Raw genomic sequence first — 18,649 nt, forward strand, 5'->3', positions numbered from 1 at the left:
GTGTAACCTCGTGGTCGTGTCTTTGACGGTTATTCTGGGGAACGTGGGGTGATCAATCCCACGTTCTGGACGGTTTTGGGTAACTGCCTCTTCCCTCTCGCTGAGGTGGACGGTTATTACTCTTCGTATGGTTCCTGAACCGTCAAGGTGTGCGTTTTAGGGTTTGAAACATGTTTTCTTTTGGTTTTGACTAGTCTTTGACCCACGTTCTTCTCTTCTCTCCGAAGTTCTGATCGGTGGGTTTCGTTCTTGACTTATGAACGGTTCGTTCCTTTTCAATGGATGGCCATTGGGTTTACTTAACCTGAGCTCGGTGCTGGATTCTTCTCGCTGCTCGGGAGTCCGATTATCCTGCTCGGTGACTGACTAATTTATCCCGTAACAGCTGGGAAAGACTAGCTTGTTCGTGTCGTGCTCCTCATTCACCAGGGCTTGTTTATGTCGTGCTCCTCATTGGCTGAGACACTGCCATATGCGCTTGGACGTTTGTCATTGACGAGGTCAAGGGTTTTGTGTAGCATCTGGAAGAATGAGGTCTTTACCGACAACGAGGTTTGGAAGGAAAACTCCGAGTACATCGAGAGGCGGGACTTTAAGTAATTAGATTGTCTGTGTCATTAATTAATGTGCTTGAAAAATGTTTATATTCTTTTACATTTTTATGTGTGGTAATAAATGCATCAAACACTTTGGATACGCCGAAGCTTGACGATATCGATGGTTCGAAGCCACGCCAACGGTTCTTCTCGCCGATGGTTCTGGTTTGCTGAGGACTTGGATGGCCGATAGTTTTGTTGGTCCCGCCAAAGTTTGCGTGAACTTCGTGCCATAAAGATCTTGTGGCTATTTACCTAAGATTTATGCATGAAAGTGGCTATTTATCTAATATTTACCAAACATTGACTATTTTCTTAATGGACCCTATATATACATGTTTATATTCATGCAAAACGTCAATGTGCATATATATATATATATATATATATATTTATGTATATATGATTTTTCTTCTCGGAGTGTCGTTTTTATGTTGTGAAACCAACGACATAACAATATTTTCAATGATGATCTTAAAAATTATATTTATTTACAGATAAATTTATCTTTATCTTATTTGTGCCCTCTAGATCCAGTTTTTAAGTCTATCAATCAATGTAAAAAAGAGACTCTTATTAGAAAGCAAATCCAAACAATCTAGAAAACGTATATTTTTGGGGAGACAAATCCCAAATATTTACTAGCGTTATAGTATCATAATGATCTTACTATTTATTTTTTTTGTTAGGAAATGCAACGGGAGAAAGGAACAAAGAACACCAAAAAAGAGATTTTGCACAATTGGTTTATCAAAAGAGGGTCTTATAGCTAAATAGCCAATTAAAATTTATAATTTGTAAAATAGTTAGAGTTTGTTTCAAATTAGTGAAATAACTAAATTTTATAAAAATGTACAAATAACGGATTGGATTAAATTAAGGATTTATTAGAAAAATAGCTAATTTAAACGTTTGACATTGCTAAATAACAAACGTTCGATAAATCTTAATTATTTATCTAAAATTTATCAAACGTTGACTATTTAGAAATGTTAAACTTTTAAATTGGTTATTTTTCTAATTTTTTGTTAAATTAATTGAACACGGGATTAAATATTTTGAATCCGTCATTTCTAAGGTATAAAGCTTCAATAATATTAATTTTCGCTATTTCACTTAAAATCTAAAACCTTGACTATTTTACTAAAGAAAATTATAATTTCCAAATAAGCAAAATAATATAATAACAATAATAAATGGCAGGGTCGGTAGATAGTGCAAAACACAAGGGTACATTTATAAAGAGACCATACTATGACAATTATACCCCTACTCTTCCGGGAATTGGCCACGTCTTTGCTAATTTGCCTTTTGGCGCCTCATTTTTCGTATCCCGCGCCATCTTCCTTCTCCAACACAATTCCTCTTTCCCTCTCCATTGTCTATAACTCCCACTTCTCTCACTAAACCCTAATAATAATCAAGTTATAAATAAATAAAAATTACAGTTTTTCTTTTTCATTCTTTTTTTTTTTTATTATTCTTCCACATTCTTCATTCCTTCCAAAGCCTTCGTCTTTCGGTGAAGAAGAAGAAGAAAGAAAGAAAGAAGCGATGTTTTACTCACAGTCGTTTTTGGCGCGAAAAGGTCCGATGGGGACTGTTTGGTGCGCCGCTCATATGCAGAGCCGACTCAAGAAGTCTCACTACATTTCCACCCATATTCCGTCCACCGTCGGTCAGTATTATTACTATACTCCGATTAACCCAATTTCATTCTCGTTTGTTTAGTTTTGGGGGTCTCTGATTGGGCTCTAGGGTTTTTGCGAATCGGAAAAAAAGTAACTTCATGTTTGCTTTTATCGATGATTTATTTTTGTAGTTGGTTCTGATAATCCTGTAAATCGTTGAAAAGATGCGACATTGGGAGACCTTGCGTCGATTTGAAATTGGTTTATATCTCACGGATAATATGATTTGTTCTGTAATTCCACTTAGGCTGTTTGTGATTGCCATTACAATTTTTATCAACTCACAAACTTTTTGCGACCTTGGGAAATCGTTTTGTCAATTTTAAACTAGTTTATATCTCACGAAAAAAACATGATTTTTCTGTAATTCCATACAGTTGATATCAACTTTAGAATTGATTTGTATCTCAAATATCATACTTTGTCTCTAATCCAATTTGAGGCCGGTTTGGGAATTGAGGGCTTGATTTAGGGGTTTAGCTGCTTAAAGTATGTTCTTTTTTCTTTTGTTTGTATCGAGTATTTATTATTTTAGTTGGCTGTGATAAAATCCTATGCATCATTGAATAGATGTGACCTTTTTCTGTAATTCCATTTAGGTTGTTGTAATTGTGATTGCCATTACAATTTATATCGACTTTCGAATTGGTTTGTTTCTCAAATATCACAATTTTGTCTCTAGTCCAATTTGAGGTCTGTTTGGGAATTGAGGGCTGGATTTTGGGGCTTATTAGCTGATAAAAGAATGTTCTTTTTCTTTTGTTTAGATCGAGTAATGTTGAATCCTATGAATTGTTGAAAAGATGCAACCTTGGGGAACCCATTTGTGATTTTTCTTGAATTCCATTTAGGTCTGTTTGGATATAAGTGCAGGATTTAGGGGCTTATCAGATGTTAAAAGAATGTTCATTTTTTTTCCCTTTTGTTTTAGATCGAATAATCGCTGAATCCTACGAATCGTTGAAAAGATGCAACCTTGAGTGATTTGTCTGTAATGCCATTTAGGTCGTTTGTGATTCCCATCACAATTTTTACATCAACTCACAAATTTTAGGTCTGTTTGGGAATTTGAGGCTGGATTTTTTGGGGCTTATTAGATGTTAAAAGAGCGCTCATTTTTTTCCCTTTTGTATTAGATCGACTAATAGCTGAATCCTACGAATCGTTGAAAAGATGAAACCTTGAGAACCCATTTGTGATTCATTTGTAATTCCATTTAGGTCGTTTGTGATTCCCAATACAATTTATATATCAACTCACAAATTTTAGGTCTGTTTGGGAATTTGAGGGCTGGATTTTTGTGGCTTATTAGATGTTAAGAGAATGCTCATTTTTTTTTTACCTTGTTTCAGATCGGATAATGTTCCCTGAGGTCCCACTTGCTCTGAGGATGTCGGGGCATCTTCTGTTCGGAGTAGTTCGGATATACGCGAAGCAAGTGGACTATCTGTTCGATGATTGCAAACACACTAGCGATCGCCTGGGAAAGGCGTTCATGCCCACGAACCTCAATCTCCCTGAGAACGCCAGGCAAGCGCCGGTCCAGACCGTCACTCTACCCGACACCTTCGACCTCGATGCCATGCACTTGGACGACGGCTTTTATCTCGACGAGTACGTGGCGTTTTTTTAATCTTTTTTTTTTTAGAATATTGTTACGAGCTAGTGAAGCTTAGTCTAGTTGATAAGCTTGGAAACTATGTAACATTTACTTGTTAGTTGTGATTGGATTATGGAATAAGAAATAATAAGGATGTCCCTTAACTTAACATAAAAAAAATAAAATAAATTAGAGTAAGAATCAACATAAAATATAATATGTAACTGAGAAATGATGTATAAGAAATTTTTTAAATTTGTTATAAAATTTAATTTGCTTGGAAACTTAGTCTAGTGAAGCTACTTAATTTGCTTGGAAACTATGTAACTTGTACTTGTTAATTGTGATTTGATTATGGAAAAAGAAATAACAAGGCTCCCCTTAAATAAGCATAATAATAAATAAAAAATTTCAAATTTATTATAAAAATTTAGAGTGCACACTTGTTTAATTTCATGTGTGAAAATATAATTTCAAAGGACTAAAAAAAAAAATATAAAGTACCTACAATCGCCCCTGCATGTGAGTGACATCTTGGTCTATAAATTAATTTTTGGAGCACAATAGTCCTGGAACTGATGATTTCGTAGCATTTTAGTTATATTCTGAAAAAATAGCACTTTTTATTTTGTTGTCAAATCTCACCATCTAAACTATTGAAGACATATTTTTAAATTTAAGTGAAATTAGAAAGTTAACTCAAAGAGCGTTCATCCGAAACTGATCTCCGGATCCCCAGCGAAGGTTGCATCGTTGGTGTTGAGACATATTACAGAAAATACCGTATAAGCTAGGTTGAATGATTTTTGTCACTTTCATACATTAACCTACTTCATCGTTTGTATGTGACCGGATTGTTTTTGTTTTTTTTAAAGGGCCATAGATCATCACCGCAAGAGTCAGGATGACATTACAATAGTCGGTAAGTGTATATTTTTTCATTTTCATTTTATTCCCTCTTGCATTTTTTTTTCCCTTGTTCTGAAGAGCAGCTTACTGAATTCAGCAAAATGTTGCATTTTTCTTTCAACAGATCAGATTCCTTGCGAGACAGAGACTTATGTTTGTATAACTTTCGATGAGGTGAATTATTATAATTTTTTATTTCCACGGCTCTTCTATTTTATTCACTTGAATTTCGAGGGCACTAGTCATCAAGCTTTGCGACAATATTTCAGGATATCATGATGGATTATCAACATCTCTGCGATTCCTCTGCACAACTCGATGACCAGAAGTACACTTCTATTACAAAAAAATTCAAGCATTTATCAAAGTCCCCGATTTGTATTCGTTTTTTTAAAATAACCTTCATAATGTGTGCAGTGTTTTGCCTCCAACATCGGGGCACGAAAATGAGGGCGTTCCTAGTCCGAACAGTCGTTTCGCTGAGCAAGGGACACCGCACAGCGCTAATAACGGAAACGACGATACTTTATTTGAAGACCCGGGTCCGAGGCAGAGCGGCGATAATTCCTCCGATGCCGTCCCAGAAATTGAAATCATGCGTGATGCCGGCCAGCCTAGCTCGGTGCACCCTCGAATGCTATCCCCGAATCGCGACGACGTTGATACCGCGAAGCCTCGACAATCTTCGGACCAAGTAATGTTGGAGAAGGAGGCGGTTTCTCCGATCGTGGAAAATATTTTACCTGCTATGGAACAATCTCCGGTCTTACAGCTCGGCGGCTCGGAACCACAAGTATCGGTTGCTTCTTTGCACGAATCCCTACCAAACATCTCTCCCGTTTCATTCGGTAATTGCATTATCTTTTTATATTAGGGACTTTGTAGTCTATCGATAGAATCAAAATTTTTAATGGGTTTTGAGGGTTCTCATCTTATACTTTCCACTGATATGTTATAATAACTTTTTTAATCGTTTTTTTGTACCTTTTGCAGCAATTAGGTCAACACCCCGAGTTCAGGAGCCAGAACCAGAGCCGAAAGCGAAACCGAGACGAAGAAAGAGAAAGCAGCCATATGATGAAGCCCCGGTGCTGAGGAACGAGTACGTTCTCGGATCTAGACTTGTGTTTTCAATTGACGATCTTTACCGTATTGTTTCCTTAGCTTATTATCCGAGGTCTCTCTCGCAGTGTCATGAAGCAGGCTCTAGAAGATACTAGCGACTTGGTGCGTAAAAGGAATAAGCTTCCAGTGTCCACTTTGGGGGTGTGGAGATTAAAGAAGAGACTAAGAAAAGGACCGAAATTTCACGAACCTTCACCGACCGGCAAGTGGCGTTCCGATTGATTTTATTATGTCTATAGTTTGCTCTTCTCGCTCCATGATTTTGATAAAATACTACTTTTTGTTTTTTGGGTCTTCTCAGGGTTATGCTCGGATCTTTGTGACATGTACAACGACGATTACGTGGAGGCTCATCACCCGGTCGTCGAGGTCGTAAGATCTCCCAGTCCCGTCCCCGTCCTCGAAGGGCCACAAAATTACGAAAATACCGAGCCGAGGACTCCGATGCGCGACGACGATTTTCAGGAAATCGAGATTCTCAGGGACGATCAGCAAAACACGATGCCCGAGACGATTCATTCCCCGATCGTCACTCCTTCTGCGACAAGGGACGATCTCAGCGCTTCGCCGTCCCAAACCTTCAGATCGGCTTCGGCCCCGATCACGGAATTGTACACACCGAGCGTGTTCTCCGCGGAGAACACTGCTCGGGATTACACCGTGCTCTCCGATGTTCCGGAGGTCCAGTCTGAAAAAGAAAACGTAAGTTATATTTTCTACGCTCATATTTCACCATGGGTATTTCAGTCATTTCCTCCCGTTTAATTACTCATACAGTTTTCATGATTTTCTTCTCTACTAATCCCTCTTATTTATATGGACTAACTTAACATCCCCAAGTATTGTGTATTGACTCTTTGTGTTTCTGTTGAGGTAAAATGAAAAAAAATCTTATTTCTATTGGAGTTTGTCAGTAATGAAATTGGACATAAAGAGTTGTGTTTCGCTTAAATACCAGTCTTCCTATCGAGAAACGAAACTGCAATACTAGTGCAGTTTTTAATTAAGAAACACGTTAAGCTAAAATCGAGTTTTCTTCTTCACAGGACCTCTATTTCCTTGAAGCAGATAGCAGTTCGCCAGCAGGTAAACCCAGTGCTCTTCTCATATATTACTGTTTTTTTTTTTTTTTTTTTTTTTTTTTTTTTTTTTTTTAATTAAGGTTTATTCAGCATTTTTGAACTAGGACCATAAAAATATTCTGACAAAAATATATGTGTGTGTATATATATCAGCATCTCAAGGAAATCAAGGTGTCAATTCCTCATCTGTGAGAGTCAGGTCCTACAATCAAGGTGTATATAAATCAGGATCTCAAGATGTCAATTCCTTGAATGGAAGAACCAGGTCCTACAATTTATACCCTTTTTATTATGAATTTTTTGTTCCTTCCATTTGTACCGAGAAGTGATCGTTGCTTTGAATGTCGGATTTTCAGGGCTGTAGCTCGGTATCTTAAAAGACAGTCTTTTACTTCCCCGTCCTCAGGAGAGCCGTCTGAACACATCAGTTTGAATAAGCTTTTAGAAGGAAAGACAAGAAAGCTTTGCGCTCGAATGTTCTATGAAACGCTGGTAATTTTTTTAGTCAGGCTCGACATAACTTTGATTGATTTCTAAACTCCTAGTCCGACCCACCAAAAAAAATAAAAAAGGACCAAAATATCAATATACGGTCAGATAACTTGGGGATTAAGAAATGGATACTCGAAACCAAAAAAATATGGAACTTGATATTGAAAGAAATTCATTGGAGAGATTTGGGTGTTTTTTTTTTATATATATATTTTTATATATAGATAGATATATTTACACGCGTAAATTGACGTAAATACCCCACTCTTTTATTTCAATGAAAGTCCAAATCATGAATGCTACATCATGTTTGTGGTCATTTACTTAGTATTTACGAATCGTTGGTTATATAGTAATGTGAATGTGTAATTATGGCTAGTTATGCAATTATTTGTTAAATGGATTAGATTTCATTGGTTTAATGTGGATTTACAGGTATTAAGGAGTAGCAGTTTGGTTTATACGGAACAAGAAGAACCGTACGGTGAAATCACCGTGACGCTGTCTCCGGCTCTTTCTAAGGCTCAACTCTGAGATATACAACTTTTTGGAGCTCTATGGACTTTGTTTTTGTAAGTTCTTATTCATTTTTTTTTACCGGCTTCGATTCATGCGATATGCGATCTTTTATCTTTTAACTCTCCAATTGGTCACATGAAGATACTAATCAAGAAGATTTTTTTTTGCTTCTTTTGACAGTTGTGGGATGAAAAAGAGAACTATTTGTACAGAAATGGGAACTCTTCGGGAAGGCTCGTCAGTATGTGCAGTTCATAGTAATATTTATTGTAGCCAGAAATCAGCCTAGCAGCTATATTAAATAGGGCACTATGCCTTTGTTCATGATTACTCAGTATTTTATTTATGTAAATTATTAAATTCTAGTGTTTATCATATGTAGATTTTGGGTAACCAATAAATGATAAATTGTTTAATCTACAAAGATATGACCGTCGTTTCCTTTCCCTACGAGCCGATGCATATCGCTTTCCACGATTGATTACGACGATGCAAAACAAAAGTGTTTGTTTTCTTCGACACCATGCGAGATTACAGTGTCGTCTCGCTCTCGGAATTGTGTGATGTGAAGTGTGTTTGCGATCTCAATCTCGTTGATCTTTTCCATAGCTCGATGTCGCGTCGGTTGTAAGAGCCGTCTCCGAGCCTGAACAATTGCTTTCACTTCAGATTGGTGGTTGATTTCCTCGAAATTTATATGCTCTGATGATCCGATGTCGGACGAGTTCGATTTGATATCGTCGGGCTCCAATCCAGCGTTGAAGAGCTCAGATTTGGTGTAGAATAACTATGACCCGGCATTATCGAGCTCCAATCCTCGGAAAATTCTGGTTCATAGACTTTCCTTGTCGGTATTATGCTCTAATTGTCATTTTTGGCTCTGATACCAGTCTCTTCCAAACTTTACAACATAGATCGAAATCACTAGTAAATCGATACCGAAAATGATATTGGTGAAAATTATTTGGGTTATCTTGTTTTCAAAGTTTTTTTTCTTCATTATAATACATCACTTCTCATTTTTATTCGGAGAACATCTTGTTTTCCTAGTGTGCATTTTCTATTATGCTCTAATTTCACGCATGTCTTCGCCTTGAAAACGAATTTCTGTTCAGACTCGCCGGCAAAGATATTTTGAATGATAATATTAGTGAAACCGAAGCAGAACTTAAGTTTCTTATAGTACGTGTATTAAGTATAATCTCAACTGTATTTTTTGCCAAAAGTGGCCTAATTTAAAGTTTTATTGCCTGCATTTCTATATAGAATGGAATCGTTGGCCTAATTTATGTTCAGCTTTTTGAAACTTGGTCTCATCAAGGTTCCGATTGTGTTATATTTCACAAGGTACATAATAGTATTAGTGACTTTGAATTCAAAGTTCTAACATGATCTTGAACTCAATATTATATAGTTATACATCACAAAGTTTCATGGACTCATTTATAACCAATTGAAACTGAAATGAAATTGATATGCGAAGCCGTCTCTGACAAACATTTTTCACAACCCACATTTCAGAGCCCCGTTATTTTTCGAAATTCAGACTCGGAAACAGTACTGACTGGTTTTAATCGGCGGAGATCAGGGCATCGATCTTTTTGGCGACGTGGGCTTCGTGGTCTTCGAGGCGACCTCGGACCGCGTTGCTTTCCCAGCGGATCAGCGTTGGAACTCCGGTCAACTTGAAGACCGAATCGGTCCTCAACGGGTTCATCGGATTCCTCCAAGTGGGCCGGTCTCCCACGTAAGCCCTCAGAAGCGCCACGTCATCGGACAAAGCCTCCAACTTTTTGTAGATCACCGGCTCCGCTCTCACACAGTCTGGGCAGGCATATAAAAAAACAAAAAAAAATTATGTAAATAGCCAACTAAAACGTTTAGATTATAGTCGCGTCCTCTTTATGGCTATTTATCTAAGATTTACGAAACGTTGACTATTTGACAGTGTCAAACTGTAAATGTGACTATTTATCTAATGGACCCATAAAAAAAAATACGGTGAAAATTTGTTTGCGTGCCTAAATATAATCTATCGATAGCGTCTGTTATTTCATCAAGACTCCCAGCAAAATCAGAAATCCTGGCAATGATTTTAAAATTTTCTCGAATTTCTGTCTGCGATTTCTTCGTAAAATTGAACCACCGGCTAATGATTGGCAACCGGAATTTTAATCATCCTCGGTTGTTCGTCAAAATCCCGTTCAAATTTCGTTTTCTAGAGGGCATAGGCAACAAATAAAAAACTGAAATTTCGGCGATTCCTACGAAAAGTTTTCAAAACGTCGAGATTCCGACTTTTTTTAATTCATAAATAAGTAGAACTTTCAACAAAACTCCAACCGAAATTTGAAAATGCCGGCAAAAAATTGGCATTTTAAATTTATGTAAAATTTCTTTCTGCATTTTTTTTTTGTAAAATCGAACAATCGGCTAATGACTGGCAAACCAGCATTTTGATCATACAAGTACTCAAAATTAGAAAACAATATCACAATTGTTTTTCTTCTTATCTTGATTGATGTTAAGAGAGAGATCACAATTGCCTCGAAAAAGGATAAGGAGCGAGTATCTGATCAGGTTTGAGATTGAATAAAAAAAAAGACAAACACTTGAGTCGTTTTTTCTTTTCCACATTCATTCAATAGAGAATAGTGGTGATGGGTTGGTTTTTTTTAAAAAAAAAACCGTAATTCTTCAAGCTTGGAATTCGAAAACTCATGGTCTAAAAACCAAACACATGGTTGATTCTAACTCAAGTAAAGAGCGAGTTTGAATAAACAATTTAGTATTTCGAAATCAGAATGTGAAGTTACCAGGGCACCAGCTGAGAGAGGTAGATGGGTCATTATCAGCCAAGAAAAGGATGAAGTTTGCTTTGTGGTTCGGTGCTTCTGATTTGAATTTCTCAAACGCACTGCCGAAGTTTGAGATCGTCGCGTCCACTACCTTCAAACCCATTTCTCTCTCTCTTTTTTTTTTTTATTTTTTTTTTATATATATATATTTTATTTTTATGGTTCGGTCTTAACACAAGGGTTTTGGAAATGGATATGAATCCGTGATTGTGGGTGTTTTTAAGAGGATTCGATAAACACAATTTTTTTTTTAGTTGTTATCGCACGTGTGGAGTTATTTATGTCAAAACAAATTTGAGTTTTTTTTTTTTTTTTTTTTTTTTTTTTTTTTTTTTTTTTTAAATGAACAAATTTGAGATTCTAGGTTTGAAATTAACATCAATAATACTATTTGTTTGACACTTACCAAAAATCACCAAAAACTCAAATATTGACATATTTAGTACCAAACCTGTCACGAACTGGTTGATTTCGTGACACATTTGGTCACGAACTTGTTGATTCCGTGACACATTTGGTACTAGATGTGTCAATATTTGGATTTTGAGTAATTTTTGGTAAGTGACAAATAATTTGTATTATTGCTTCAATTTCCCATATTGAAAATATGAAGGTATGTCATTTAAAGCTCTCTCTTTCTCTCAAAAAAAAAAAAAAAAAAAACTTTGCACAAATTTTTTTCCCCTCCGCACAACGTCACATCTAATCTTCCATGTCGGTATCATATCGTCACCTCATGAAGTTCTACCGAACCACATCGCATATTGTCGCGTCGGACAAGATAAAAAAAATTTAAATCTCAAGTTCTTCATCAAATTTTGAGTTATTTTGGACGTGAAGATTCAAAATTTAGTGGGTAAGTTTTATATTTTGTTATATCAAGATTTATTACATATTTTAATGTGCTCTCTGATGAAATAGCTAAATTTTGACATTGATTTTACAAATTTTAGAAAAATTGGCCGAACACTAAAAAAAAATTACCAGTTATCACCATTTTAATTGCAACTTCATAATTGAATGTATTTTTTTTATTTTTTTTTTATTTTTTTTAATTGCGCATATTTTTGTAGGCTTATTTTTATGTTTGGCAAAACTTGTGATCTTAAAAATGGTGAAATGAACGTGTTTAGAGGGAGTAGTACGCATTTCTTGGAAATATGGAAGAACATAAGTTTTGCAAGTTATTGAAAAATCTATACGAGCTACTTGATGTGGACAATTTTTTTTAATCTTAAAAATTGAGGTTCTATATACAAATGGTGATGTGTAGTGTATAATATAGTTGGTAATAATGACAAAGTTGCTTACTAGAGTAAGTATGATTAAACTTATCAATTACGTGTCACTCGCAGTAAGAAGAATGTAGTTTGGAATCTTGTCTTTGTCCAAAACTCTCGTCCTCGATGAACATGTTAAGCAGCATGATGTGAATTATGGACTTGATGAGTTATGACCTATACATTGATTAACATGAACCTGTAGCTACGGATCTCTTTAAGATCAGTGGTCTTGATAAGAGAAAATGATCTCAGAGTTAATAAGCTAATTTCTTATTGTTTTCGCGCATTAAGCTTAGGAATACGTTTATTTGCTAATATGATGGCCGGTCTTTTTCTTTCAAGATTATGGTTATCATGGCATATGATGGTATTTTTAGCAATACTCGTAATAATTGTTGGTATTGAAACTTCGTCTACAATGAAAAGCCCAACGCTTTGGGCCCAAGAAACTTAAAATCATTACGAGAGAAGGAAAAAAGCAACCCAAGCTCGGCCCATTAGCCAATTGATTTAGAAACAGCTAAAAGAGCTTGATGAAGAAGAAAGAAGATTTGTCTGAATTTAAGGAATCAATTTTAAGTTATGAAACCGATGCATTAAATTGGATTTGTCATTAATTATGTATTAATACCAAAATATTAGTGTACGAATCTTATTTAATGAGGTTAACGTTAATATTTCAGATATAAATAGACAAGACCAAGTCTAAAAAAGGGACAGGTAATTTGTGGCAATTATCCAAAACAAGACAATTAGTGACTTTCTCTCTTACAAAGCTTTTTACCGGAAAATCTTGTTCATCTCTTTGAAACAGAAAGTCTATATTCCCGATTAGGAAGATTTAGCCCACATCAAAGCACTAAAACAAATATTATTCAAATAATATTCATGATTGTTGACTTCGATCGTTTTCACATCAACAAGAACCATGAAAAGTCTCGTCAGTATCAATGGATGGCCCCATATTTTTTACATGAGGACATTGGGAAACCTCATTGTTCATTTTCCACTTCTTCATGATGTATACTCATTTAAGACTTATATGAACATAATTGTATGGTTAGTGATGTAGAACGTTATAGGAAAGAAAGAATTCGTTAAGTTTGTTCAAGCAAAAACTCAAGTTTTGTGTTTTGTGTTTTTTTTTTTTGTTGTTGTTGTATTCATAAACTGCTCAATTACAACCAAAGTTTTTTAAAACAGAAATACATGAATGGTAATACAAATTAAAGCAACAATTAATTATAAAAACTGAAATTAATGAAAACGGAAATAAAATGAAAAGCCAACTAAATGCTTATTAACGGCTAAAAGTGGGACGTTAAGCTGCATCAGTTAGTATGTCATCAAATGGATTCACAATTTATTGACAAACAATAATCTCGCTATTATTACATGTATTTATTACATGTATTTATTTCCTAGATAGAATTATTACATGTATTTATTACACTCTCTCTTGTATCCACCATATGTATAAATAGGTGATACAAGTTCATATCAAATATAAGAAAATATTCAAAGTCTCGGAACACTCTCTCTCTTCTCCGATTCTCTATCTTTCTTTATCAACTCAACATGGTATCAGAGCAGGGAAAATCAATCACCATGAACACCACTCAGACCACACCCACTCAGTCGCAATATGAATCCTTCTCCCAATATATCACGAGCCACAAACTCAATGGCCACAACTTCCTACAGTGGTCTCAATCCGTGCTCATGTTCATATCGGGACGAGGTAAAGATGACTACCTCACAGGCGTGGCCACATCTCCTGTGATCGAAGATCCAACGTTCAAGAGTTGGAAGGCCGAAAACAGCATGGTGATGTCGTGGCTCATAAACTCTCTGCATCCCGAAATCGGGGAAACCTTCCTCCTTTACCGAACGGCAGCAGAAATCTGGCAAGCAGCTAGAGAAATCTTCTCCAACTCAGAAGATATGTCCGAGCTGTTTGAAACTGAGAACACTCTCCACGACCTACGTCAAGGAGAGATGTCTGTTACTCAGTTCTTCAGCTCGCTCACACATCTATGGCAGAAGATCGACCTCTACGAACAGCACCAGTGGACCAGCTCCGAAGACTAAAAAATCTACCGCTGGATAGTGGAGACCAAACGTGTGTTTAAACTACTATCCGGTCTCAACCAAGACCTTGATGAGGTCAGAGGTCGGATACTTAGTACAAAACCACTACCATCTCTCCGTGAAGCCATCTCCGCGGTCAGACACGAGGAAAGCAGGAGGAAACTCATGCTGGGAGTTATCCAATCGAGCTCAATTCCGGGCTCATCCTCAGACTCGTCCGCCCTCACCACGCATGGAGACGAAGTACTTGCAGCCCGCGTCTCAACAGATAGACCTCGCAAACCTCGCCCCTACTGCGATCATTGCAGACGACCTGGACACCTCCGAGAAACCTGCTGGAAGCTGCATGGTAAACCACCGAGCTCGAAGTCAACCCGAGACACTAAGGATCCGAACTCAGTCGAAAACTTAGTATCCACTTCGTCCGCTGCCTCGACCTCGGACTCTCCCTTCAGCAACGACCAGATCGCTATTCTCCAAAAGCTTGTCCAACAAGTCCAACTCAGTGGAGAAACCTCCAGCATTGGTCCTCTAGGTAACTCTCCTAGAGCCATCAATGTAAGTTCAGAGAATCCCATATCATGGATTGTCGACTCCGGTGCCACTAATCACATGACTGGTAATCGAAGTCTATTCACAACTTACTCCGCTTGTAATAGAAGCATATCAGTCACCATCGCCAACGGAGCCAAAACTCAAGTCACTGGTATTGGCACCGTTGTCTTGACGAAGTCCATGAGGCTAGACTCGGTGTTCTTTGTGCTTCAACTACAATGCAATCTCTTATCTGTGCATAAGATCAACCAAGACTCTAAGTGCCGAACTGTTTTTGATGAAAGTTCATGTGTGTTTCAGGAACAGGTCACGGGGAGACAGATTGGTAATGCCGAGCTGAGTGCCGGACTCTATGTCATCAAGCCAGATCAGCCCGCCATGTGTCAGCTCGCCCAACATTCACCCCAGTACAAAGAGATCATGCTCAATCACCTTAGACTAGGGCATCCAAATTTCACGTATCTCAAAAGAATGTTTCCTTCTATGTTTATCAATAAAAATATCAATTCCATTCAGTGTGACATGTGTGAGTTCGCCAAACATTCTCGAAGTTCATATCACCCCACCTCGTATAAACCATCTCGCCCATTTGCCGCAATTCACAGTGATATATGGGGACCCTCAAAAGTTCCCAATATCACTGGGGTGCGATGGTTTCTTCTCTTTGTTGACGATCACACTAGACTCAGTTGGATATACATGATGAAACAAAAATCCGAAACATCCAACCTATTCAAAATCTTTCACAAAATGGTCCAAACACAGTTCGACACCTCCATCCAAATTGTCCACACCGACAACGCCCGAGACTACTTTAATTCCGAGCTCGGCCATTTCTTCAAAACACATGGCATAATTCACTCCAGCTCGTGCGTTCACACCCCACAAAAAAATGGGGTAGCCGAAAGGAAAAATCGACACATACTCGAGGTCGCTCGAGCCATCATGTTCTCCTCAAACGTCCCATCTCATTTTTGGGGAGAAGCAGTCCTCACAGCCACCTACCTCATAAACAGAATGCCGTCTCGTGTCCTTGGCTATAAAATCCCATCCCAAGTCCTTCTAGAGTCATACCCTCACTCTCGACTCATCTCAACTCTACCTGCGAAAGTATTCGGCTGTTCAGTCTTCACCCATTCTTATGACCAAAGTAAACTTGCTCCAAAATCTCTCAAGTGCATCTTCCTTGACTATTTAGCAACTCGGAAAGGCTACAAATGCTATGAACCCCGGTCCCGTAAATTCATAGTCTCCATGGATGTATCATTTCATGAGTTAAGTCTTTACTTCGCCAATTCAGCTCGTCAGGGGGAGAATAATGGAGATGACTTCCCAAATTGACTCATCATAAACCCAGAATTCACCTCGCCACTTAGTCCACCTAGTTCGCTCCCAAATCCGACCTCATCTGTTCAAGAAATTCCCAACTCGCCCCACAGTCCGACCTCACCTATTCAAGAAATTCCCAGCTCGCCCAGTCCGACTCTGATCCCCAGCTCGCAAGCCTCTGAACCCTCTCCAAGCGAACTGAACATCACCCAGAGTCCGGTACAAGCTCGCGAACAAAATGTCTCTCCGAACCTGAACCACGACACTATTGAACAAGGTAACATCTCATCTCCAGACTTACCAATTGCATTGAGAAAAACCTGCTCGGTCGTGTGGTCAATACAGAATAGAGGATTACGTGTATTATGGGAACCTATCTACGGGCTACTAAGCCTATGTGGCGAAGTTAGATGAAGGTAAAGTGCCATAATCCATCGAGGAAGCCCTTCAAAGTCCTGAGTGGCGAGATGCGAGTCATGCCGAGATCCAAGCTCTCGAACAGAATGATACGTGGGATATAGTCGAGCTACCACCAGGCAAGCGAACTGTTGGATGTAGATGGCTCTTTACCATCAAACACAATCCAGATGGGACAGTGGAGAGATACAAAGCCCGCCTTGTCGCGAAAGGGTACACTCAAGCATATGGCATTGATTATCAAGAGACGTTCGCTCCAGTTGTGAAGTTCAATACCATCAGAATCCTCCTGTCACTAGCAGCCAACTTAGATTGGCCTCTCATTCAGCTCGATGTGAAGAATGCGTTTCTAAATGGCGAACTGGAAGAGGAAGTCTACATGCAACTCCCACCGGGATTTGACAATGATCAAGGAGCCAACAAAGTCTGCAAACTCAAGAAGTCTCTATACGGTCTAAAACAGTCCCCTCGAGCATGGTTCGGAAAATTCACCAATGTGCTCAAGCGTTGCGACTACGAGCAGAGTCAAGCCGATCCAACACTCTTCTCAAAGATCTCAACACAAGGCAAACACACCATCCTGAGTGTGTATGTGGACGACATAGTCATCACCGGAGATGACCTAGAAGAGATCAGGAGACTGAAGCAAACTTTGTCATCTGAGTTCGAAGTCAAGGACCTCGGCAGCCTACGATACTTCCTCGGCATGGAGGTAGCTCGATCAGAAAAGGGCATCTTTGTTTCCCAGCGCAAGTACACGTTGGATCTCCTCAAAGAAACTGGCATGCTTGGCTGTAAACCAGTTGACACTCCAATGGATTCCAATGTGAAACTTCTAGCTCGCACCACCGAGGCCGCTACCGACAAAGAAAGATTTCAGCAGCTCGTAGGAAAACTCATCTACCTAACTCACACGAGACCAGATATGGATTCACATTGAGTATGGTAAGTCGATTCATGAGTAATCCCTCGGAAACTCACATGGACGCAGTCATGAGGATTCTCCAATACCTCAAAGCTGCCCCAGGGACTGGTCTCTCCTTCAAGAAAAAGGCGAAGTCGAGGTGTCGAAGTGTTCACAGATGCGGACTGGGCCGGATATGTTCCAGACAGACGATCAACATCAGGCATGTGCACATACGTCTGGGGAAATCTTGTTACCTGGCGAAGCAAGAAGCAGTCCGTTGTCTCAAGAAGTAGTGCTGAAGCCGAGCTCAGGTCTTTAGCAAGCGGAGTATGTGAATGCATCTGGCTGAAGAGAGTTCTCGACGACCTCAAGATCATCATCGAAGGTCCAATCAAGCTCTTTTGCGATAATCAAGCTGCTCTCAGCATAGCCAAAAATTCAGTCCATCATGACAGAACAAAACATATCGAGATCGACCGATACTTCATCAGTGAAAAGATTGAAGAAAAAATAATCGATATGGAATACGTTCCATCAGGTCGTCAGCTCGCCGACATTTTCACTAAAGCCCTTCCTCGAGCAACCTTCTCCGAGCTATGTAGCAAGCTTGACGTCCTCAACATATACAGTCAAGCTTGAGGGGGAGTGTTGAAATCGAGCTCGTCAGTTCGCCAGCTCGTCACTTCGTCAGTTCGCCAGCTCACCACTTCGTCAGCTCGCTAGCTCGTCAGTTCGCTAGCTCGTCACCTCGCTAGCTCGTCAGTTCGCTCTTCCTCCTGATAAGCGTGCCTCGGAAGTCCTCTCTCCTTGGAACTCATCACATGGGAAATTGTGTTAATTTATTTGTCATCTATTTCCTATGTCTTATTTTCTGTGTAACATTTATTACGTTCTATTTCCTAGATAGAATTATTACATGTATTTATTACACTCTCTCTTGTATCCACCATATGTATGAATAGGTGATACAAGTTCATATCAAATATAAGAAAATATTCAAAGTTTCGGAACACTCTCTCTCTCTTCTCCGATTGTCTATCTTTCTTTATCAACTCAACAGGGTCCATTTTCTTTTAACAAATATCCTCGGGGGAAGAAATTTGAGACCAAAAATGTAAATACTATTAAAAAGGTACCCAAAAAAAAAATTCATCTTATAATTTTACCCGCGCACTAAAAACTAGACATTGGAAAA

General features: G+C 38.4%; 2 protein-coding genes across 2 annotated transcripts; one reads left to right on the plus strand and one right to left on the minus strand.

Annotated features, from left to right (window-relative positions):
• The first annotated feature begins 2,017 nt into the window (after nt 1–2,017).
• Nucleotides 2,018–8,459, plus strand: SYN3 (Rad21/Rec8-like family protein). The gene is made up of 14 exons (XM_089614017.1): nt 2,018–2,274; nt 3,640–3,901; nt 4,763–4,809; nt 4,921–4,970; nt 5,066–5,124; nt 5,214–5,644; nt 5,790–5,898; nt 5,987–6,123; nt 6,223–6,623; nt 6,968–7,007; nt 7,157–7,268; nt 7,360–7,495; nt 7,931–8,067; nt 8,195–8,459. The coding sequence occupies exons 1-13, from the start codon at nt 2,151–2,153 to the stop codon at nt 8,027–8,029; spliced, it is 2,007 nt and encodes a 668-aa protein (XP_089470143.1). The 5' UTR covers nt 2,018–2,150; the 3' UTR covers nt 8,030–8,067; nt 8,195–8,459.
• An 868-nt stretch (nt 8,460–9,327) lies between these two features.
• LOC149394845 (Thioredoxin superfamily protein) lies at nt 9,328–11,021 on the minus strand. The gene is made up of 2 exons (XM_089615287.1): nt 10,831–11,021; nt 9,328–9,838 (listed from the first exon to the last, which is right to left on the minus strand). Exons 1-2 carry the CDS (start codon nt 10,973–10,975, stop codon nt 9,585–9,587), a joined length of 399 nt encoding a protein of 132 aa, XP_089471413.1. The 5' UTR covers nt 10,976–11,021; the 3' UTR covers nt 9,328–9,584.
• Nucleotides 11,022–18,649: the final 7,628 nt, after the last annotated feature.

This window comes from Urtica dioica, chromosome 5 (genome assembly GCF_054948205.1).
Source record: "Urtica dioica subsp. dioica isolate 48M chromosome 5, U.dioica_male_clone48M_v1_H2, whole genome shotgun sequence".
Classification (NCBI taxonomy): Eukaryota; Viridiplantae; Streptophyta; class Magnoliopsida; order Rosales; family Urticaceae; genus Urtica; species Urtica dioica.